The following is a 25,167-nucleotide window of genomic DNA, read 5'->3' as shown; positions in this document are numbered from 1 at the left end:
AAAACAAACCGGTACTGGGGGCAACGTTATGAGTGTGGATTTCAGACAACAGCCGTTGGCAGTGCCTGGTGGGAAAAGAAACTAGAAAAATTACGCAGAGGAATTCCACGCAGCCCAGCCTGCTGTGGAACCCTTCCAGCTTCCATTTAGTAGAAAGGGAAAGACATGCTCGGAAGGTGAGGCGAGGCTGCAACTTGTGAAAATGTACCTCGGTGAAAGAAATAATGACAGGTTATAAGAAAAGGCAGTCACAGGAATGCTCTCTGAAGCTCATCGTTCTCAAACCAGGCTGCACGTCAGAATCTTTTGGACCTTGCAAAAAATATAATTTCTCTTTTTATCAAAGTAGTACATGAATATGGGTATTTAAAAAAAGTGAATATGGTTTTATGTTAATAGTTCTAAAGGTGGTATATTAAGAAAAAGAAGAAAAACCTCACTACTCCTGTAACCTCGCTCCTGTTCCTTGGAGACAGGCATTTAAGTGTTTTAACCTTAGGTATATAGCTTGATGAATTTTTACGTATGTACCCAGCTCCACCCAGATCAAGATCTACAGCATTCCAGCACCCCTGAATATTCCCTGGTCCCCCTGCCCAGTTAATACTCCTGCCCCCAGACCAAGACAACTACTGTCCTGACTTCTATCGGCATCAGATTAGTTTTAAGGCAACCACTTTAAATGATTTTTGCCATCTCTTCTAGTATTTGTCTCCACATTTCTAAATAATAAGTGCACACTGCTATTCCTTCGTTTGCCAACTTTGGACAGTAACTAGGAGCTTCCTACTACGGCAGGTCAAAGGTCACTCTCTTACTCCCCTTCCCCACCAACTGAAGCTGAAAAACTCTCTGATTTCCAGGCCCCAGCATCACACCACCCACGCTGGGCACCTGGATCTTTTAAGCTCCACAGGCGATTCTAAACAGCGCCGAGCCCAGAGGGCCCCAAGCCGGTGGCCCTGAAGCTGACATTAAACCAGCCTGACACCACCAGACACGGACGTTCGCCGAGAAGGGCTTTGAAGCGAGTTCAACCTGAACATGTCATCAAGCTCTGGGGTTAATCTGTAGTTGAAATTAGAAGAAAGCCATGAGAAACACCAGAGTGCGTCTAAGATTTTTATTGCCTGTCAGGTGTGCTCTTAGCACTCTCCATCCCTTTCTCTCGGGCAGCCCCGCACTCTGTACAAGCTCTTAGTTCAAATGGACCAGTAAAGGTTTCTTTGAGGAGCTCGGACACCTGGTCTGCCCTTAAAGAGGAAGGCTGGTTTGCACATGACTGGCACCACGACCAGAGGCCGGTACAGTCAGCCTCCTGTCCTCTGAGGAAGTCTCTCCAGGCTGAAGGCTAAGCAAACCCTCCCCCCACCTTGCTGCCACTCCCTCCAGGCCGGAGGCCCTTCACTGAACCTCAGTGGGAGACACCTTCAGGCTGGGGTCCTCACAGTTGTGGCAGGAAGAGCAGCCTCACGCCTCCCCACATTTCTGATTTCCTTTCTCCCTCGGACCCCAAGCTTTGTGGTGGCTTCGCCGGCCAAGAGGGGGTGTGTCCTCTCTGCGTCCTCCCAGCCTTGTGCATCAGCTGGCCGGACGCCCCGCCAGTCCCACACGCCAGTCACCGCAAAGAACCTTACTCGCTGCCAACCCCGGGGTGGGGACAGGACCCTCCTTCGTCTCTCCTCCGGGGTGGCCACGTCTCGCGCGCTGCCCTCTGGATGCTGTCGGCGTGCGTGGCCGCCTGGAAGTGGCCTTTGTAGCAATAATGTCATCGCTGCCAAATCCCAAGGCCACGAAATGGGAGACTCACTTCCTGGGCTCGATAAGAAGCCAGATTGGGATCACCTGTGACCGTTCATCCTTTTTGTCTCTCTAGGCCTGAAAGGGTGCACACCTGTGACTAGGCAGGTAAGTGGGAGAATGAGAAGTGGCCGTTTTAATGAGGGAGAAACTGAGGCTCAGAAGGAAAAACCCAAAACCAAAAAAACCCACAAGGTCACAGAACAAATCCGTTTCAGCAGCTGGACACTCAAATGGGCGCTCAGCCGCGGGGCCGCAGAACGTCTCCTTCCCCGCGGATGCGACCTCCCTGCGCCAGGAGTCCGGGCCACTGAGCAGAGCGGGGAGACCTGGAGGCCTGGGTCCGGGGAGGAGGCTGCCCCGGCTCTCAGCCTGGCCTCCCCCAGCAGGCTCAGGGCGGGCAGAACCCAAGTCACTTGGTCCCCCTGGCGCAGACCCAGGGTCTGGGGGAGGCACAGTCCGAAGCCACGAACTTGCCTCCCTCCAGGCCCCCGCAGTTGAGATCCGGTTCTTGCTGGTCTTCCTCCGGGAGTCTGGGAAAGGGCGAGAGGAAGGGAAGGTACTCAGGCTGACGGGCCCTCCCAGCCCTTGTGCCCGCTGCCTGGGTACCGCTGGGATCGCTGCATGGAGCCCGGGGGGTCTGGAAAGAGCTCTGAGGCAGGAGTTATGATGATGTGCCCCGCCTCTTGCCCCAGGGAGTCAGCTGTGTGGCCCTGGGCAAACCACCAAACCTCTCTGAGCAGCACTCCCCTTATCCATAGAACATGGTGACAGTCCTTCTTGGGTGAATGCGTGGGACCCAAACAAGGGATGGGGTGATGAGGACTAAATGAAACCAAGGGACATCCTAGGCTGGGGGTGGTGCAGGGGGGTGAACCTGGCGACACGTGGAGGGGAAGGCCTCCAGCCCCTTTGGCGCCTGCTGTGGTATCACGTGGGTCACCCTGGGGGCCCAATGCTAGCGTGTTGGGGACAGAGGGGCCGCCCACCCAGGCCCACGGTCACTCACAGCTGGGGTGGCAGAGGGGTCCCATCGATCCAGTGCCAGCCCTGGGGGCCTCGTCGGGCCCCCACCCAGGAGTACTTGGTGACTGGGTATCTGCTCAGGAAGTCCTGAGAGAGAGAAAAGCAGCTCGTCATTCTTCTCGGGCCACTGATACGGCTCACCTGGGGCTTCCGTCCCCCTACCCCATCCCCCATCCCAGGTTTCTGCAAGTTCCCAGTTCCACAAGCTAGAGAAGCGACTCATCCCTCCCCAAACACCAGGAATTGGGAAGCTGTATTAGGTGCTTGCTGGTTGACAGGCACTGTGCTCAGGACTGAGGACCAGAAATGGGGGCAATCCCATCTCAGCCCTCCCCAAGGGGAGACAGGACGTGATCGCCCATCCCCACGAGCAATGCATGATGGGTACTGAGTGGACAGAGAAACGAGGCAGCTCAGAGAAGAGGGGGTGAAGGGCATGAGCAAAGCTGGGAGCCTACAAAGCAATCCAGGTGACAAACAGCAAGTAGCCTCACTGGGCAGGAGAAGAGCGCTAGGGTTGATTAGGCTGCAGAGACGGCCAGGGAGCAGATGGTCAACAATGCAGTCGCCAGCAAGAGCATAAACTACATTGCATTCATTCTGGAAGTATTATGAAGACCATTCAAAATAAGGGTAAGTATGAAGTCCCTGGGGCAACATGGGGAAAAGTCATAGTACATGAAGGGTTATAGTAAGTGAAAAAGCTGAAGTAAAGTTGTGGCATGGACTTCCCTGGTGGCGCAGTGGTTAAGAATCCGCCTGCCAATGCAGGAGACACGGGTTCGATCCCTGGCCTGGGAAGATCCCACATGCCACGGAGCAACTAAGCCCGTGCGCCACAACTACTGAGCCTGCGCTCTAGAGCCCGTGAGCCACAATTATTGAGCCCGTGTGCCACAGCTACTGAAGCCCACGCACCTAGAGCCTGTGCCCCACAACAAGAGAAGCCACTGCAATGAGAAGCCCGCGCACCACAATGAAGAGGAGTCCCCGCTCGCCGCAACTAGAGAAAGCCCGCGCGCAGCAACGAAGACCCAACGCAGCCAAAAATAAATAAAAATAAAATAAATAAATTTATTTAAAAAAATAAATAAATAAAAATAAAGTTGTGGCATGATTATAAGAATGAAAAAATGTGTACGCACATGGGCGCAGACACACGAGGAACAACAAAAAGCAAAACAAGTATGTTAGAGAGCTAGCGGAGATGCTTTTTTCTTTTAAATAATTGTCCCCAGCGTCATGTTATTTTTAGTAATGAATTAAAGCAAAAAATTGTATTTAAAAAGTTTCAACTTGGAAAAAGATGTTTCAATATTGTAAGTCCTGGTGCAGGGGACTGGTGGATAGAGGTGGGGACAGTGGTCCACACCAGCCCAGTCTTTCCAGAACATAATCTGTGCTACAAAAAAAGAGTGGCAACACAGTTCCTATTGCTTGGACGGGTAATTCCACTTTGGGGAAGAAATCCAAGTACATAAAGGGGAGAAAATGAACTTTCGCAAAATTATCACACTGTTCTTTGTAAAGAAAAAATGGAAACCACCCAAATGCTCTGCAGTCAGGAAATAACTAGGCAGATTCTGGGACATCAACATGATGGAAACTCACAGAGCTGTTAAAGATGGTGAGCACACGGAAGATGCAGTTACGCAAGGAAACGTAGATACAAAACCACGCCGAGTGGAAAAAAGCAGACCATGCCAGCGAGCCCAGGCCGAGCAGCACACATTCGCGTTAGTGACGAGAAGCGACATAAATCTGATGTATGTTCAGTTCTTCCCTAGGAAAGTGTTTATGTTGACAGAGACAAAACCTCTATACTTAACCCTGGGGATGAGAAAGCAAGCACCACGTGATGCCCATCCCCTTGGTGACACTCCTATTTGTCCTTGAGGTCTCAGTTTAAAGGTCACTTCCTGTAGGGACACCATTCTGACCCCCTCCCCTGGGCTGCCACAACCTTCACAGTTTAGAGCATGGTGTGTGGCATTTGGCTGGCTGGCTTCCTTGTCAGTTTTCTGTATCAGACAGTGAACTTGGTGAGCGCCGGGTGCCTGCCCTATTCACCACTGACCACGACAGCCCAGCACATAGTAGACCAGCTCAACAAAACTGGCCCCCCTCCCCTGTGTCACTGCCAATAACCAGCAAGGGCCACAGGTAACAATCGGGCTGTCAGGCCAGCCCTGCTCCCAGAGGTGTTGGTGCAGACGTTCAAGAGAACATCAGCTGGTCAACAGCTGGGAGAAGAGCCAGAAGGAACTTCCAGACTGAAGGGTGCCAACCTTACCCCTTCTGAAATCCCAAAGGCCAGACTGCATCAGGCGCACGTACAGCCTCTCCTGGGCTGGTCGTTTCCTCTCTGGCTGGACTCCACAGGCTGGGGCCCTTGGGCAGGGTTGGGTGGGAGCTTTGGAAGGGATGAGAAGGAACCTGGGCTGGGTTTGAGCTGCGAGTCAGAGGGCACAGCAGCTCCAAGCATCTCACTGCCGTGGCTGCAGCAGACTCGGGGCTCCTGCTGGCCAGCCCCGACCTCCTGGCAGCAATCAGCTGCCTGATCGGGAAGACACACCAGAGCTTGGAGCTCCTCCCAGGGCCGAGAAGGGGGCTATCACTGCAGAGTAGAGCTTTGGGGCTAGGCCACCCCATATTCAAATTCTGGTCCTGTGACTTGCAAGCTAAGTGACCCTAGTTAAGTTACCCGATCTTTCAGAGCTTCAGCGTGGTCCTCTGTAAAACGGGGAGATGTTTTGTGCACACAGCCAAGGGCATGTAGTACACACTCACTAAATGAGGCGCCTCCAGTCCGTTGGATGGTGTACAAAGCTTCGTGTCCGACTCCAACATATGTGACCTCATTTGATGCCTTGGCATTGCCAAGGTGATCCTTCCCTTCTCTCTGTCCTAGCCCCAGGCCATGCGGCTCTCCCTCTGGGCCTCCTGGTGACAGGAGCCATGGCCTGTCCCCACCCAGCTCCACCCACTCCATTCCGTCTTTTTCCTTGCAGCTCAGACACCATTAACCTGTTCCCATTGTTAGCAAAAATTATGGTGTGGGAAAAGCATTGCCTGGAGATATAAGTAAATTCTAGAAACTTCTGTGTAATTTATGGCTCAAAGGACTGCTCCGTAATGGCACAGGTATCTGGGGCCTCCATCTACTCCAGCTGGTGCATCTCCAACTTTGCCACCAACGTGGGGGGAGGGGAATGTGATCCTGAGCAGAATTTACCTGAACTCTCATATTTTACGTATTAAAATTAAGGTAAATTGTTTTCCATCCTTTCATACATTTCTTTTTAAAAAACTGTGGTAGGGCTTCCCTGGTGGCGCAGTGGTTGAGAGTCCACCTGCCGATGCAGGGGACACGGGTTCATGCCCCAGTCTGGGAAGATCCCACATGCCGCGGAGCGGCTGGGCCCGTGAGCCATGGCCGCTGAGCCTGCGCGTCCGGAGCCTGTGCTCCGCAACGGGAGAGGCCACAACAGTGAGAGGCCCGCGTACCGCAAAAAAAAAAAAAAAAAAAAAGTAAAAAACTGTGGTAAAATATATGTATAAAGTTTACCATTTCAACCATTTTTAAGTGTATAATTCAGTGGCGCTAGGTTCATTCGCACTGTTGTGGGACTATCGCCCACCCCCATCTCCAAAACTTTTTCATCTTCCCCAACTGAAACTTTGCACCCACTATACAACTCCCATTTCCCCCTCCCCTTGGCAACCACCATTCTACTTTCTGCCTTCAAACATTTCTGCTTTAATATTTAAATGTTTTAAACTACTTAATTTTCTGAATCCTATGATATTTATTCGTGTTTTCATCTTTCTGCACTCAAAACGTGGCTTACAGTCAATGTGTACATTTCAGGAAGCTTCTTCCTTCCCCGACCCTGCAAAACAAAGCTGACCTTAAAGCAATGGCCAGTGAGTCTAATGACTGACGGCACAGAGGCACTGAAACTCACTCCTTTCCTCTAACCTCTGGGGAGGACGAGACATGTCTATCCTGGGGCTGCGTGTCCTACTGGCGCCTTGGCGTGTCCCTGGGGTCTCGCATCCCAGCTCGTGGAGCCTGGCCTCTGCCAGCGGCCCAGCCCCTCTGCCAGCGGCCAGCCTGTCCTCCGCTGCTCTTCCCCATACCTGCCTTGGTGCCTCCTGCAGCTTCTGGCCCTTGTCCAGAACTCAGCAGGACTCCAGAGCTCCACAGTCATCATATTCTGGATTTCAACTGCCTGAGACCCAAATCTTCACTTTGGTCTTTTTGCAAGGGGCTTTTTGGAAGCTCCTTTTTGGAAAAAGCTTATCCAAACTTTGTGATATATTTTCTGAATATATACTTGTGTTACAAATGATTGATCCTGTTTGCTTAGTTTTAAAAGAATTCAAGCTCCGTTTGCGAGGTGGGTAGTTCGGCTCATCTCCCCTCTTTGAGGACCCCCAGCCACAGGGAGGCCATTTGTTCAGCCGATGTCCGAGGTCATGGTGGACTGAACCTGTCTGATGAGAGGCCCGAGGGCAGGGAACTTTTACTTCACCAGTTTTCTGATGACACTTGCTGTGCTCAGTGGGTCTGACTCAGGAGATGGGCCGCTAAGTCCCTGCCCAGCTCGCCCCCCTCGTCGGGTCCAGGCAGAGACTCTCTAGGGACTCACCAAGTTCCCACTGGCCTTCATTTTGTAGATGCAACCAGGCTGGGTTGGGCAGAAAACATTATATTCTGATCTCTTGCCTCCATGGGCTACCATTACTCTAGTATTTCCCCCTAATCATAGTGCATACTATTTGTAGGACATTTAGACAATTTAAAAAAGCTTTAAAGAAGAAGGAAAATAATCGCTCGTAATCTTGACTCCAGTGATAACCGCTATTAATATACTTCCTTTCAGTATGTTTTCTTTGCATATATATTTACCATATTGGGATCACACGTGACTTTTTTCAATCTACATTGTATCTTTTTCATTTCCCCATGTTTTTTGGAAAAATGTGTTATTCCTGGTAATAAAATAATCCATGTTCATGTAAAACATTTTCTCCAGCAGATTTTTATATCCACTTCATGAGAACTCTCCCAGAGAAAAGAAAACTACAGAAGCTGCCTTCCCTGCAGTGTGGGGTGGAATACCTTTGATTTTAGGACTGGGCAGGAAATGAAATTTCATATGTGAGAAAATATTAAGTAAAATTATCAACTCAAATACAGAAGTATTTTGGGAAGAAAAAAATCCTGGCTAAATAAACCTTATTACAAGAGGCCAAGCATTTAAAAAAAAATAATAATAACCACAAGATTAAAGGAGGAAACATAAAAGATATTACCATCTTAATGTATGCAAAAAAATCCAATGAAATTAGACTCATTCATGCTTAAAACTCTTAGTAAAACAGGAACAGAAGGGAACTTCCTTAAATAATAACATAAGGGGGAAAAAAGGATATAAGAATGGGAGGAGATAACAGCAGATGAGAAATGTCGACAAAATTTTGGAAGCTGGACAACACTGATTGGCTTAGCAGACCCAAGAAAGCCTAGTGATTTTTCAAGGAAAGGGTGGAGTGGGAGGAAGCTGAGAAACATGCTAATTTGTATTGAGAAGCCCCAAAGTGCTCAAATATTAGAGGCAAGGTATAGGAAAATGCCAAGGCACAGAATAAAAAGCACTTGCATAAAAGCAGAGATAATGCAGGGAGCAGAAGAAAACTTCCAAAACACTATAATTAGTATTTACAGTAAGATAAGAGAAGATGCTTCATCCTTGAAACAGGAACAGGACACCATACAAAAGGAACATTTGAAGAACCAAAAAGAGTTCTTAAAATTACAAATAAGGCAGCAGAAATAAAAATGAAGAAAAAGACCCACAAAGGACTATTATTGTTAAATTTCAGAACACTGAATAAGAACAAAGGTGAAGACCCTGAAAATTTCCAGAGTTTGGGGTAGGGGGGCTGGTAAGAGTCACATACAAAGGGTTGGGAATCAGCGTGAATGAGACTTCTTAGTGGTCGGACTAAAACGTGGAAGGCAATGGAGCAAAATCTGCACAATTCTGGAGGTAAACTATTTCCAACTTAGAAATCTGTACCCAGCCAAGCTATCAATCAAATGAGAGGTTAGAATAAAAGTATCTTTAGACATGAAAGATCTCAAATGTCTTCCAGCAAACTTATACAGGGTGTGCTTTACCAAGAAAAGACATGGAATCTAGGAAACGGGATCTCACACAGGGAAGAGGCAAAGGTATATTGAGGATGAAGGTAAAAAGAAATTCCAAGTCAATAGCTGGGTAGCAGGCCTCGTGAGCAGCCAGTCCAGACTGAAGCAGGAGACAGAGGATTCCAGGAGGCTGTCTGTCCATCTCCTGAACTAGTTTTTAGTTTCCGGTTTTTTTTTTTTTTTCTGGTCCATGCTGCCCTGCCCACCTTGACCTTCAATCACATATTCCTGTCATATATAACCAGAGCATCGTGCACCTTCCCTTCATAGCATAGATCAATATAGTAATTAAACATCTATTTCTATGAGTTCCAGATTACTCTCTGCCTCACTCGCTGCTCTTAGTCACGTGAAGGTGGAGGCTGTGCTCTTGTGGCTCTTCATGGGATCCCCAGTGCCAAACGCAGTGTAGGTGCTCAGTAAATGTTTATTAAGGCACTGACTGAAAGAATGGTGCTTTTTCATGCATATTAGAACAGCTAATATAAATTCTTGGCACCTGCCCTAAGTTAGATAAAATTAAGCCAAGGTTTGGATCCAGTTTATAGGTCCTTTTTTGTAGCCACTCTCAGACCCACTGACTGGATTATTATTCAGCAAATATTCACTCCTCCCCCTCCACCCCCAGGGTGGGAGTGGGGCATGGACTATACTACCCTGTCCCTTTGATGTTGGGCTTGGCCATGTTATTTGCTTTGCCCAACGGAATGTTAGCACATATGACATGAGAAGTTCTCAGTTCTTGCCCTCCTGCCATTTTTCTTACAAAGAGTTTCTCTCAAGAAGAAGGACGAGAGATTCATGGAGCAAACACAAGCCCAATCCATGGGCTCAAGCCAAGTGCAGCCAATCCCGAAGCTGAGCTGTCCTGCCAGACTCAGCCCAAATTAGCCCATCCACGGGCCTCCCACAGACCAGCGATCAAGAGAGAGATGCCTATTGTCTTAAGTCACTGACTTTTGGGGTGATTTGTTACCCAGTATTATTATAGCAATACCTGACTGGAATACCCACTAAATGTAATTTATTTTCCAGACTACCTCTCAGAGGGTACACGTGTGTCTCTCCCACAGACCGGCCAGCACAGACTTGTTCCTGAGCTCACTGTTAAGTGCTTGGTCACCAGGTTGGATGGGAGCATCTCCGCTCCAGCCCTCCCCAGCTCCACTTCCACTTCTTAGAATGAAGAGCAAACTGAACATCTTGGAGACCTGATGTCTGGTCCTCCTGCATGTCACTTTATTTCTCCAGGCCTTGGTGACTTTTTCTATAACATAGAGTTGGACTAGATCTTTGAGGTTCCTTCTAGTACTGAGAATCTAATCTGTAATGATAACCACGCCCCTCTCCTGCCCACCTCCCCCCCTCCTCACCTGGGTGTGTCTCAGCAGGGGGAGGGTAGCATGGTGGGCTGAGCAGAAAGCCTGGCTGGCCTCCCAGGCCTCAGCTTTGGCAGAGAGGTAGTAGCAGTGCTCCATGGACCACATCCAGCCCTGGGGGCATGGCTGGCACCTGGCCCCTGCAGCACAGAGACCACCAGTGAGTGCAGGGTAAACTGTACAGAGCTGAATGTGTGGATGTTCAAAAATCGGGGGGGGCGGGGGCGGACTTCCCTGGTGGCGCAGTGGTTAAGAATCCGCCTGCCAATGCAGGGGACACACGTTCGAGCCCTGGGCCGGAAAGATCCCACATGCCGCGGAGCAACTAAGCCCGTGCGCCACAACTACTGAGCCTGTGCTCTAGAGCCTGCGAGCCACAACTACTGAGCCCACGTGCCACAACTACTGAAGCCCGCTCGCCTAGAGCCCATGCTCCGCAACAAGAGAAGCCACCGCGATGAGAAGCCCGTGCACTGCAACAAAGAGTAGCCCCCGTTCGCCGCAACTAGAGAAAGCCCACGTGCAGCAATGAAGACCCAACGCAGCCAAAAATAAATTAAAAAAAAAAAAATCAGGGGGCAAATCTGGAGGCATGGAACTGGCAAGCCTTGGAGGGGTAAGCAAGGAGAGCAGGCCCTGGGAAGGCTGCACAGCTTGTGCACAAGGCCTCTCCAAGTGCAGGCTGTGTCCACAGAAGGAAGGGGCTCTTCTCCCTTACCTCTGCTCACCGAGCCCTGTGTCTTCACGCTGCATCTGCGTGGGGGGCGTGTCTTTTTCTAATTCTCACAAAGGAGCTAGAAGGACTAGACACCCTGCTGGGGGAGCAGGGGAGGAGAGGGGGAGGAGAGGGGACGGGGAGGTCCCATACCTGCTCTCGAGGCCAGGGCCACAATGGCCACCGTAGACACCGCCAGGAGCACGGCCATGACTGCCAGGGCCCAGCGCAGGGACCTCATGTACATGGGCAGCCCTGCGGGAGGGGAGGGGACAACCAGGAGACACAGGTTAGGAGATGGTCCCAACTCAGGACCATGCTGACTCCTATACCATCAACATGCCCACCTCATCGCCCACCCTCAGGCCCAAGACACCAGGATAATCCACTCAATTTGGGTCCAAACCTCATACCTCGGAGAAAACTGCTAGAAGATATTCCACTTCTTAAATAACTAGAAGACGTAAGATTCTCTTCAAGAAAGAAAGTGGCTAAGAACCATGTATTGAGCATCTGATGTGCATTAGACATAGGGCACAAATAGCTCCAAGGATGGGGCAAGGGCCCCGCACTCAGGGAGCTAACGGGACAGGCAAAGGTAGCAGGAGATCAAACTCCACACAAGAGAGGAACGAAGGCTAGGTTCAGAGTTCGACAGACCCCCAAATTCAAGTTCGAGTCCTGACTCTATGGGCCCCTCAAGTGTTCTTGGTGGTTTTCCTTTTAACATTGGAATCACATCTGCCTCTTCTATCTCTCCAGGTCACTGGAGGCCACTAACGAAGCTTCACACAGAGAGCGCCTTTCGGGCTGCAGAGCGCTAGACAGATGTGAGTTGTCAGCTGCCCAAGGACCCAGGGGACCAGATGGCTGGAACGAGGCTGTGGAGGGGAAAGGAAGACAGGAGGACACTCCAGGTGGGAGGAAGGGTGCAAAGGCTCAGATACAGAACATGTTCAGGGACTTCCCTGGCAGTCCCGAGGTTAGGACTCTGTGCTTCCACTGCTGGGGGCCCAGGTTCGATCCTGGTCGGGGAACCAAGATCCTGCAAGCTGTGCTGCGTGGCCAGAAAAAAAAAAAAGAACACATTCCGATGCCACATCCTGCCCTGTAGATGGAGTAACCAGGGAAGTCAGAGGGGAAAACTCGAGGAGTAGAACATAGTAAATGCTTAATCACAGCCGGAATTATAAGCAGCTTTCCACCTGGAAAGACACACCCATCTGAAGTAACTGAGCACTCAGAACTTGACCTCTGCCACGACTCAGGCGTGAAATCAATCAGAGCAAACACCTCGCTGCAAGGGGCCCAGGACCCACCCAAATCTTGGGGATGAGGGTCAGGAATGCCACATAATCAGTGTGAGGGTCCTAAGAACTCAATCATTATATTTCCCGAAGCCTGAAACAGCAGGCGTTAGTCTGTGGCAAATATTTCATTACTTTGAAAAGAGTAATTCCATTTAAAAGACCATGGACATTGTATATACCCACCACCCGATTTCCTGTTTGTATCTGGGATTGACATCTCCAGGGTCACACCCTCTGCTGCTTTTCTTCACTGCTCATCCCATCGTCATTGTCTACATTTCAACTACCTTTCCCACCCCACAACTGAAACACCTTCTGCTTCCTCCTAGTCAAATCCCATGGCTGGGGTGGAGCCAGGTTTTGTGCGACTTAGTTTATCCAATTGGGGCAGGGGGGCATCTTAAAAAATAAAATACAGGGACTTCCCTGGTGGTGCAGTGGTTAAGAATCCGCCTGCCAATGCAGGGAACACAGGTTTGAGCCCTGGTCCGGGAAAATCCCACGTGCCGCAGAGCAACTAAGCCCGTGCGCCACGACTACTGAGCCTGCACTCTAGAGCCCGTGAGGCACAACTACTGAAGCCCACGTGCCACAACTACTGAGCCTGCACTCTAGAGCCCTCGAGCCATAACTACCAAGCCCCCGTGCCACAACTACTGAGCCTGAGCTCTAGAGCCCGTGAGCCACAGCTACTGGAGCCTGCGTGTCACAACAACTGAAGCCCACACGCCTAGAGCCCGTGCTCCACAACAATAGAAGCCACCGCAATGAGAAGCCCACGCACCGCGACGAAGAGTAGCCCCCGCTCGCTGCAACCAGAGAAAGCCCGCGTGCAGCAACGAAGACCCAACGCAGCCAAAGATAAATAAATATATAAAATAAATTTATTAAAAAAAATAAAATACAAACTTCCAAATACAAAGTTCAGCACAGGGGTTCAAAGGGCTCCTGCCAGTGAGAGGCCTGCTTGTGTCACTGCCTCCAGGTCCATCTACTTCGGCCGGTGGCCTCTGCTCTCCCGGCGGAGCCTGACCATGCTGGACATCACCTCTCCCAGCTCCACTTCCTCCAGGCACTGAGAGCATTCTTCCTCTGAATGTACCCCTCCTGGCACCATCCCAGACTGCCAGGCGCTTTTGTTTTCTCCTGCCCAGACTGAGGACTGCTGGAGGGCAGGGTCAGGATGGCCGTTTCCTCACATCTTCCACACCTGATGTGTTGAGTACAATGTGACAGGCGGCAGCAAGGCTGGACAACCACTGAGATCCAACTGCCGCTCCCCTTCCCCAGACGGGGATGGGACTAAGCGCTTCTGACATGTGCTTACACTCTGAGGTTAGTGCTACTCATTGAGTAACGATTTACAGAGCACTTAAGTGCCAGGTGCTGGAGATTCAGTGAAAGGCTAGACTGTCACCTGCCATGCCCCGTGGGGCTCAGAATCCAGGGGAGCACACTTACAAGAGGGACGCTGGAGCTGGGCAGCACAAGGGCCCGTGGAGCATGGAATAGGGAGGGACACCTGATCTTGCCTTGGGGACCAGAAGAGGTGACTCTGAACCAACACCTAAAGGGGAATAGTCTCCATTTGAGGATCCAGCTCTTCCCCAGTTTTATTTCTTTATTTTTTAAATTAATTATTATTTATTTATTTATTTGGTTGCACCGGGTCTTAGTTGTGGCAGGCGGGCTCCTTAGTTGTGGCATGGGAACTCTCAGTGGCGGCACGCATGTGGGATCTAGTTCCCTGACCAGGGATTGAACCCAGGCCCACTGCACTGGGAGCACAGTCTTAACCAACCGTGCTACCAGGGAAGTCCCTCCCCCCCAGTTTTAGGCTCTCTGCAAAAGCCAATTTCTCTTCTGGGCTGAGGGCTCCCATATAGAACATTCCCTGAGTCCTTGATTCTTCAGTTTACACCTGGACAGCGCCTCTGGGACATCTGCCCCAAAAAGCAAGGGAAGAGACAAAGCAGTGACGTCTCCAACCCTCTCCACAGTGGTCTCCTCCCTCTTGGGTTCACAAGGAGGGGACATGAAACAGCTGGGTGGCAGCATTACCGCACTGGCCTGGGCAAGTCCCTGAGCCTGTGCCCTAGTGTGCCCTCTTCTTGTAACCAGCTTGATCTAGGCGGTAAAGGCCACCACAGGCAGAAACCACAATGCAGAGATCCTCATCCAAGCAGCCTCCCTCAGACCAAGCTTCAGCCAGGAACTTGAAAGTTCTTTAATCCCACACTTCCCAGAGAGGAAGCGCAAAGCATCAAGTGTCTGCATGCACCCTGCAGTATTTCCTGCCCGGCATCTCCCTCCCCTGACGTCATTCCTCTCCACACCCCCGGGTTACCTGCCTCATGTCCAGAGTATTGTTTCCATGTGGCAGCTCTCCCTAACCATCCAGTCCCAAAGTCTGCCTCTCCCCTGGACACTGGACACTGCTGACCACATCTTCCAGAAACTCTCTCCTTTTTCTGCTTCTCTGCATCCTGATTTTCTTCCTACCACCTACATTTTCCTTTCCCAGTCTGTGGCTGGCTCCTCTTCCTTTTTTTTTTTTTCCGGCTGTGCTACACAGCATGGAGGTGTGCAGGGGGTGCAGAGTCTTAACCACTGGACCGCCAGGGAAGCCTGGCTCCTCTCCCTTTAAATGACATCGCTACCTGGAACTCCCAAATGTACCTGCTTATTTCTCCCACGCCTCTTCCCCCATTCTACATTCTGCAAGGATAACCCAATCAATCCATCATTCAGCTACCCAGCTCAGCAACTCGGGAATCATCCCCACTCTTCCTGTTAGCGCATCTTCATCAGGGCAGTGGCCCCACTCTCTAATTCAACCTTTGAACACTCCCTCCCACCTCTGCCATAGATCAAACCTTCATCGGCTCTTGCGGAACTGGTGCTATCACCTCTTAAGGTCTCCCTTCCTTCAATTTCATGCCTGTCCTGACCTTCCTCCACAGTGCTGGCAGAGCTCACTTTCTAGAATAAAAATCCAACCATGTTACCTCCCCACGACTCACTTCCTTGAGTCCTCACTTCCTTATCATCCCACCCTTTTAGTCACAGACTCTCCTATTATTAATCTGATTTAAAAAAAGCTACAAACTTGGGCTTCCCTGGTGGTGCAGTGGTTAAGAATCCGCCTGCCAGTGCAGGGGACATGGGTTCGAGCCCTGGTCCAGGAAGATCCCACATGCCGCAGAGCAACTAAGCCCGTACGCCACAACTACTGAGTCTGCACTCTAGAGCCCGCGAGCCACAACTACTGAAGCCCACGTCACACAACTACTGAAGCCCGCGTGCCTAGAGCCCGTGGTCTGCAACAAGAGAAGCCACCGCAATGAGAAGCCTGCGCACCGCAACAAAGAGTAGCCTCCGCTTACCACAACTAGAGAAAGCCCGCACGCAGCAACGAAGACCAAACACAGCCAAAAGTAAATAAATAAAATAAACAAATTTATTTTTTAAAAAAAGCTACAGACTCATTGTGGTGGACAGAATAATGTCCTCCTAAAGAAGTCCACGTCTTAATCCTTGGAACCTGTGGATATGTTAGGTTACAAGGCACAGAGGAATTAAGGCTGCAGATGGAATTGAGGTTGCTATCTGCTGACCTTGAGATGGGTAGACTATACGGAATTTCTGGGTGGGTCCAATGTCATCACAAGCGTCCTCATAAATGGAAGAGGGAGGCAAAAGGACAGGAGAGCCCCAGAGATGGCAGTGGAAAGGTTCAGCCTGACACTGGCTGGTTTTTCTCTTTTTTATTGGCTGCGTTGGGTCTTCGTTGCCGCACACGGGCTTTCTCTAGTTGCAGCGAACGGGGGCTACTCTTCGTCGTGGTGCGTGGGCTTCTCATTGCGGTGGCTTCTCTTGTTGCGGAGCTCGGGCTCTAGGCGCGCGGCCTTCAGTAGTTGTGGCACGTGGGCTCAGTAGTTGCGGCTTGCAGGCTCAGGAGTTCTGGTGCACGGGCTTATTTGCTCTGCAGCATGTGGGATCTTCCCGGACCAGGGCCCGAACCCGTGTCCCCTGCATTGGCAGGCGGATTCTTAACCACTGCGCCATCAGGGAAGTCCTGGTTGGTTTTGAATATACAGAGGACCATGAGCTAAGGAACTCAATCGCCCTCAGAAGCTAGAAAAGGCAAGGAAACAATCATCTCCTAGGGCCCCCAGCAGGGATCACAGCCCTGCCATCTGGCCTTTAGTCTCTTGAGCCCATATCAGACTTCAGACTTACAGAACTGCAAGATAATAAATTAGTGCCATTTTAAGCCTCTAAGTTTGTGCCAATTTGTTACAGCAGCACCAGAAAACGATACACTTCTCGTGCAGAAAATGTGCTCACACCCAACTTTGCAAAAGTCCCCGCGTGATTAGAGCCCCTGAACTCTACCATGTCTAAGAACCCCTGGCATAGAGGCCCTCGGGGTTTGGAGCCTGTCTAGCTGACCGGTCTCCTCTCAACCGGTCAAGCTTTCAGCAGGTTGTCTGCTGGGGAGGCCTCTAGGCCCTCCAGCCAGAAGGCGCGCTACCACCCCCAACTCCTACTCAGCTTTCAGGACTTTAGCTGCAGGAAGCTTTCCCATGCCCTCAAGTTCACCAGCCACTCCCTTCTGGTTCCTTGTCCAGGATTTTTGTATTTTTCAGGCTCTTTCTTCTTCCCTGCAAGTCGCCACCCGCCACGCGGCAACAAAAAAACTCACACACACCCTAGCACAGTCTGGCCCGAAGTCCCCACGCAGTAGCAGCAGTAGCTGCTGAATGGATGAGTGTTAGGGGTCAACTGGTCCTCAATATACGAGAGGGAAAAAAGGAGTCTGGACCTGCGAGAGATCGGCGAGCCGAAGCAAGGAGTCGGGAGACCGCGGTGCTGCCGGGCCGCCACCGCCGTCACGTGATCCTGAAAGACCTCCCCTCGCCTGGAATTCCTTCCACCTCTACTTCTCAAAGACGCTGCGCACACCAAGAGCGAACGGGAAAGTTCTTGGAGGGTCGGGGAGGGAGAATAGCGGTTTTATTCTTTTACTGCCAACAAGTTGGATTATAACTACGTAGACCAAAAGTTACCGACTCTACGCCAGAGAGGCCGGGTGGGGTTCCTCCGCCGCAGTGGCCCAACGCTGGGTGGGTAGCAGGCGGGCCTCACGTTCGTCGACCCCCACCCGAGAGCGCGGCTCCCGGCGCCCGCTTACCTACGAGCTTTATGACGCGGGACAGCTTCTTGTCGCCGTCCATCTCGGCGTGGAGCACGGCGTCCTCCTTGCAGCGGCAGCGGCACGTGGGGGAGCCCGGGGACTCCGCGCGCCCCTCGGCGGGACCGGCCCAACCCTCGGCGTCGAGGTCGCGCTCCGTCCGGGCTGCGGCCAGCGGCGTGCCACGGCCCCAGGTGCCTCCCGGAGACGGGGTCAGCCGCAGGAGCGGGTGCGCTGGGGAGGCGTGATGGGAGAAGGCCGGCGATTCCGGCACCGGGACGGTGAGGAAGCGCGTGGAGGGCGCCGGCGAGGGCGCGCAGCTGCTGCCGGCCGCGCCCACGGACTTCACGCGCACGTCCACCTGCAGTTCCATGGGGGCCCAGGCGCCCCGAGCCGGCTCACCGGGCGCGGCCCTGAGCATCTGCTCTGCCCCCGGCGTCTCGCCGTCCCGGGGCTGCTCAGCCGCGGCTGGGCCCGGCGACGGCAGCTCCGGGCTGGCCGACTCCTGACGGCGGAAGGCGCTGTAGCCCGGGCTGGATGGCAGCAACCGCAGGGGCGCGGGTCGAGGCGAGGGCAGCTTCTTCCCGCCCGACAGGTCCTGGCCCGCGCCCGCCTCCTCCTTCACTGCGGGAGCCAGACTCGGGCTGCTCTCGGGACTCTCAGGGCGTCTTTCCTCCGCGGGGACCTGGGGCTGCTCCAGCTCCGGGACCCGGCTTCCCAAGGGCTCCATTGGGAACTCGGCTCCGTCTTGGTCTTCCCCCGACGCCGCCCGGGCTCCCTCCATTTTATACGCGGAGCAGCCGAGAGGTGCCGAGCGGGATGCACCCGGGCCCAGGTAGGGAGTTACCTTCGCCTCCCGGGTGGGGACTGGTTCCGACGAGTCGCTCTAAACCGTCAAGCCACGCCCCTCTCCGTCGCCACACCCACTTCCTCCTCCGAGCCAAGGACCCGGCTGGGATTGGCTGTGGCTCGGGTTCTGTTGGCCACGCCCCTTCAGGCCCCGAGCCTCGCCTTTACTTGGCGAAGGAGAAGAGAGGGGCAGAAGGGTCTGGCTGAGGGGTTACCCAGAAAGAGCCGGGAGACGGGTAAGGGGGAGCCCAGAGCGCAGACCCTTCTCTCTTCCTTGTCCCTGGCCCCACCCATTTCCCCCTCCAGCCCTCTGCCATCGTGCTGATTTTTGAGAGTTAGGGAAGGAGCGGCACACCTAGAGGACTCCCCCAAGGCAGAAGTCCCAGAGACATGTACTCTGGAGGCCTGACTCCTACTGGGCTAACTCAATAAAGACTGAGAAATGAATAAGCTTGAAAATGTGTATTTTCACGGCGGGAGAAGCCTGGTCCCCTGCCAGCCTGGTGTGGAGGACAGGGTTCCCAGCCCTGACCAGTAATCTGAATACCATGAAAAAAACACAGATTCCTGGCAGACTCCACCCAGACCTACTGAATCTCATAAGGGGATAAGGCCAATTTTTAACAAGTGCCCCAGGATAGGATTGGCAGATAAAATACAGACCATTCGGTTAAATCTGAATTTCAGATAAATAAATAAATAATAGTGTTTTTGTTTTTTGTATAAGAACGTCCCAAGTGCTCCGTGGGATATACTTATATTTAAAAAGTATTCGTTATCTGAAATTAGAATTTAACCTGCCTCCTGTATTTTTATTTGCCAAATCAGGCAACTCTACCCCAGGGACTTCTGCTGGAGTGATCTTGGTAGCAGCATTTGGAAAGACCACAGACTCGCTACTCCTGAGAGACGGGAAGGAAGCAGGATGTGGAGGGGAAGGATCTTAGGAGGGGAGGTAAACTACTGCAAAGGATGCTCCCTGAAGACAAGCAACTGAGAGAAAAAGTCCAGCAGAAAGAAAGCACTATATGAAAACACTTTATGTTTAATCTCTACCAACCCCAGGCTATGTATTTAATGTGGGGATATATATATATGCCTGAAAATGCATTTAAAAAGATGTGGAAAGATAGATACATACCAAAGTGATAATACGAGTGCATTTTGCTGTAGATTGTCTGGACTGGGGCAGGGGGGAACGTCTAGGAGACTTAACCTTATCTGCAATGTTTCCACTTTCTAGAAACAGAAGGTATTTATGTATATTCTTACATAAAAATTCAATTTTTAAAGAGATGGCATATAGTAAGTTATTTTTTTAGGGCTAATAAAGATTACTAAAAATATGAAAATAGTTCAAAAAGTATATAAAATATAAAGGAAAGGTCTCTTCTGTCCCTCTATTTCACCTCTCAGAGTCAGCCGCTGTCCCTGTTGAGATGGGCTGCTTGTTCATTTCCAGTGTGGACAGGAGCTGAGAGGGGAGCATCCTGACTGGCTTTCCTGCTTAAATATCTTCGCCTGGGATGACGATCATCACATATGTAGTTTATAAAATCAAAGACTTCTTATCTTCCACGTGTTTTGGCTCAGAGCGAGTCTGCGAGGAAAACATGATGTGCGTCACTGTGTCACGGTCCCTAAGAGGGAGACGCCAAGGCCTGGCTCCCCCGGCCACAGCCCACCACCCTGGGCTGGGCTCAGACTCAGAGGCACCCAGGGCCATCTAAATTCCATCTTGAATTTGAACTGTAGACCACAGTGCCTGTGGGAAGTTGGTGGCGCGCACTGCGCTGAGGGGTCACGAGCGGGGAGACCGAGGGCAGCAAGAGAAGTGGGCTCCACATGCTTGTGATACAAAGTTTAAATATTACAGAAAGACACACTGTAGAAAGTGAAAGTGCCCAGGATTTCATGCCCCAGAGACCTCTATTATTAACATTTCAATATACAGTCTTCTGGATGTCTTTTCTATGCATACACTGACCTCGATTGCTATTATACGTACATATATTTTGTTTCCAAAACTCCACTCTTATTAAATGCATATCTATACATGATTTATTTAAGCAGTCTCCTCCTGGTGGACATTTGGGTTGTTTCCTTCTGCGTGACATAGTTCCTGCAGTGCTGCAAATGCTACAGTTATAATTCAGTGACCATCCTTCTACATTGTTTTAAAACATCACTTCTTTGATGATATCTTCAGAATAGATTAATTAAAATGGAACCAAAGTGTGGTCACAATTTCAAATTTGATGGACAGGGCCCAAATGACCCAGATTACCCACAAGAGGCTGGGCAAATGAAGGATGAGAGAGGGTCGTCCACACAGCATCACCAGGACTTGATATTTCCATTCTCCTTAGTCTTTACTAATCTGATGGGTGAAATTTCAACTTGAATTTCTTGAGTTATGAATGAGGTTGGACATACCTTTCTTTTTTTTTTTTGGCTGCATTGGGTCTTCCTTGCGGTGCACAGGCTTCTCCTGTCGTGGAGCACGGGCTCTAGGCACGCGGGCTTCACGAGTTGCAGCACGTGGGCTCAGTAGCTGTGGCATGTGGGCCCTAGAGCACGCGGGCTTCAGTAGTTGTGGTGCGCGGGCTCAGTAGTTGTGGCTCGCGGGCTCTAGAGCGCAGGCTCAGTAGTTGTGGCACACGGGCTTAGTTGCTCCGCGGCATGAGGGATCTTCCCAGACCAGAGATCGAAGCGGTGTCCCCTGCACTGGCAAGCAGATTCTTAACCACTGCGCCACCAGGGAAGCCCCCTGAACATACTTTGTTAATTGTGTTACTGAGAAGTCTCTGCCAGTCTCAGGGCCTGTGAAGAGGGCCATGGAGATTCCTTCTAAGGCCCGTTCCAGATCACCGGTTGGTTCCAGGAAGTGGCTCAGCAGGCACCCTTGTCACGCCCTCCCGGAGTTCACTGCTCCAGGAGGCTGATGGTACCGGGGCCACCTGAGCAAACTGAGGAGTTGTAAGAGCATAAACTGAGCCATGGCTGGCTGCTCCTAGAGAGGAAGCAAACACGCCCAGCCCCGGCTCTTGGCCGATGTCACCCCCTGTGGCATCCTGAGCTCTTCTAGGGTCCTTGGATGCACAGGTGGTGGTGGAGGGAGGTCTCTGCACCGCCAGCTCCCTGGCACGGTCCATCCTCAGCTCACATTCCACCTGCTCAGAGGCTCAGGGGCAGCCAAGCCAGTGTGGCACTCCCACCCCCGGGTCCCTGGTCCCTCACCTGTGACTGTTTTCATAGCACTCGGCACTGTCTTCGGCCAACGTGTTCACATATTTGTTTCATTGTTTACTATTTGTCTCCGGCCCTCTGGCAGCCACTGCTGTAACCCCAGGACAGTACCTGGCAGGCCCATCCCCGGCTCTTGGCCGATGTCACCCTGGTGACATATTATGAATATTTATGAAATAAACATTGCCGAATGGGGCGCTGTGCAGGGTACTTGACATACCTTGTCTCATTTCTTCTTTTTCTCCCCCGATTTTTCTCTGACAAATTTTAAACATTAAGAAAAATAGAAAGCACACACAGCGAACTCTTAAAGACCCTCCACCTGGACTCAACAGTCAGCATTTCATCATATTTGCTTTGTCTTTCTCTCCATGCTAATGTACTTTTTGTTGCCGAACCATTTGAATGTGCTTCAGACCTCGCGAAACTTGTGCCTTAAATACTTCAGCATGTATCGCCCACGAATATAGTGTTCTGCAGAAGTCCGTACCATCCTTACACCAAGAAATGAGCAAGTACTCCATGCTAGATGATATTACAGAGACCGTATTTAAATTCCCCCAATTTTTTTCACACTAGGATCCAATCAAGTTTCACACGGTGCATTCGGCTGTTATGAGTAAATACTCTTCACAATAACTTGGTGAGGAAGACACTAAAATTCCTTCTTTACCGGAAACTGAGAGTGAGAGAGGTTGAGGTACTTGCCAGGGTCACAGAACTCCTAAGTGGAAGACTCACGATGCCGTCATGCATCTGCGACTGCCAAACACGTCTTTTCTCCCCGTTTCCTGCATCTTGTTCCCCTCGTCCTCTGGGCTCTTGGAGGTTTCTTTCCCAGTCTCTGGTCCATGCAAGTCGTGGGCTGGGGCCAAGGAGCAGGAGTTGACCTAGTTACTCAGCAGCCGGGGCCTCGCTTTCAAGTTCCTCCAGCCACCTCCTTACCCCGATCTTATCCCTGTTGTTCTCTGGGACATTAGCTTTCTGCTGGGAGGGACAAGGCATCCTGTTTCTGCCTCAGTTATTTAGTGAAGGATCCGCTTGCAGCTAGAGGAGAGACAAACGTGAATCCAGTGGAGGAACAAACGGTGGCCTTCAGTCAGGTGAGCAGGTAAAGGTAAGGCTGCAACGGGGGTGAGAAAATATTCCACCTGGACGCGTGCAAGCTCATCCAAGGAGACTTGGAAGCCGTAACAGGACAGGAAAACAGCTCCCTGAGTCACCGTCTGCTTGCTCCCGGCATGTCAAAACAAAGATCCTCCCTTGCTGGGAGCGCCATCCCGGAATCTGCTACAATGCAGTGCACTGGGGCTTGTGAGTTACTGACCTGTGTGAATAGACAGCCCTGATGAATAGATAGTAACACTGTCTATTGAGGCACACCCAGCTGCTCTCTCTGGGTCTGGGGCTCAACACCCGGAAAGACCTGGATGGGAGCAGTGCAGGGAACAGGAGACAGGGCCAGAAAGAGATGAGGGGGGACAAAGGGACATGAGTGCAGAAGCAGCACCCACCAGCACCCACCAGGGAAGCCTCACGTCGCTGCTACGCAAAAGACATCATCAGGCTGCGTGGGACCCCTAGAGCCACAGTCTGAGAGCAGCAAAAGGAGAAGACAGCAGCGCCCAGAAGCACCTCGGTGAGCGGCATCCAGATGTGGAGGACCCTCCCCCCCTCTGAGCCAAGTCAGCCCGCCGCAGAGGAGACTTCCTAGCGAGTCCTCGGGCACCGGGATCTCCCAAGTCAAAGCAGGCCTCGCGAACTCTAAACAAATAGAGTATATAACTAGGAAGGCTGACTAAATGTGGATGTTAAGTCTAAGCTAAGATGTTAACAGCTGAAGCATGTGTATTTCAAGACAAAGGTGGTAACTATTTATATAATCAGAAAAAAAAAAAGCCGTTTTCAGGGAAAATGAGGGATGGAGAAAAAAGTGGAACATAAGAAAATGTCTCCCAAATGCAAGAATTTGGCAAGTTTTTCCAGCACTGCTTGATACAGAGACACACCAGACATTCTAGTCCCCTGAGACGCGGGGGACCCTTGCCTGCCCCGTGAGACCCGCCGCCAGTGGTGGTGATAACCTATCACTGGCAGTCCCCACTCCCAAACTGTTAGGGAAACACTGACTGAAACCGCCTGCCCTGGCCGGGCCAAGACAGTAACAATTTGCATGAGTTATCTTACAACAGGAGGTCCTGGTAAGGAACACAGAACTAACAAGCCACCACCAACCAGAAGAATACGGGAAAGGTCAAAAGGAGAGAGGAGACGCCCATCCACATGTCCTACCAACGTCCCAGAATCCTCCTCGCTGGAATCCACCGTGGCTGAGCGGTTGCGCGTGCCACCAGAAAGGACCCTGAGTCAGAGTGACTGGCCAGAGACAACCCGGAAGCTAATCCCATCACCATGAAGCCCGAGACCGTGAGCCACGTGGCAGAGCAGTCCTTCCGGGTTCCCTTACCAGCTCCACCCGGGCGCCCCTTCCCGATAAAGTCTCTTGCTGTGTCAGCACGTGTGTCTCCTCGGACAATGCATTTCCGAGTGTTAGAAAAGAGCCCACTCTCGGGCCTTGGAAAGGGTGCTCCTTCCTGCAACAAAACTGAGGCCCGGAACCGAAGGGCGGGGAGGGCCAGCTGGGAAGGATAAGGGGTCCCTCAACACTACTGTGCAGGTAGCTGGTAAGTTTGGGGCACGTCTCTCATCTCTCATCGGCCTCCCTGTCTAACCCCTTAGTACAGGCTCTTCTGCCTCCCTGGCCTCCTGCCCTGTTTCCCACTGAGACCCTCTGGAGGTCTCAGCCTCATGCTCAAGCTCGGCCCAGCTGTCAGTGCCTTGATGGGTCCTGGCCACCCACCCTCCTCTTATGGACTCAGACAGCTGAGCCCTTTAGCCCATGGTGAAAACTCACCATTGAAAACCATCTCGGGACTTCCCTGGTGGTGCAGTGGGTAAGACTCCATGCTCCCAACGCAGGGGGCCCGAGTTCGATCCCTGGTCAGGGAACTGGATCTCGCATGCCGCAACTAAAAATTCTGCATGCTGCAACAAAGATCCCCCCCACGGCAATGAAGATTCCGCGAGCTGCATCTAAGACCCGGCGCAGCCAAATAAAAACACAAATACATAAATAAATAATAAAAAAGGAAAGACCTTATTAAAAAAGAAAAAGGAAAAGAAAACCATCTCACCGCCACTTAAGACTGGATACTGCCTGGTCTAGAGTTTACTATTCTCTTGTGGTCTGAGTGGCACCGTCACTAGGGCTCCATCATCTATCTTGGTGGCTCCAGCTCCTGTTCTGCCTATTCTTGGCTTCCTCCCTTCAAGGAGCTCCCTGCAGCCAGGAGCGGGGAGCCATGTCCACGGCACCTCCCCCACCATGTGTCAATAGTCTTGAATTCTGGTATATGTGTGAT

General features: G+C 51.5%; 1 protein-coding gene across 1 annotated transcript; it reads right to left on the bottom strand.

The window, feature by feature from the left end:
* Positions 1-2,198: 2,198 nt before the first annotated feature.
* Positions 2,199-18,431, bottom strand: KLRG2 (killer cell lectin like receptor G2; the record flags this gene model as incomplete). Its single annotated transcript, XM_082661434.1, has 5 exons — positions 2,199-2,333; positions 2,810-2,913; positions 10,420-10,565; positions 11,294-11,395; positions 17,648-18,431. The coding sequence occupies 5 exons, from the start codon at positions 18,429-18,431 to the stop codon at positions 2,213-2,215; spliced, it is 1,257 nt and encodes a 418-aa protein (XP_082517560.1). The 3' UTR covers positions 2,199-2,212.
* Positions 18,432-25,167: the final 6,736 nt, after the last annotated feature.

This window comes from Grampus griseus (genome assembly GCF_964374135.1).
Source record: "Grampus griseus genome assembly, chromosome: 9".
Taxonomy (NCBI): Eukaryota; Metazoa; Chordata; class Mammalia; order Artiodactyla; family Delphinidae; genus Grampus; species Grampus griseus.
This window is presented reverse-complemented; position numbering and strand designations above follow the sequence as displayed.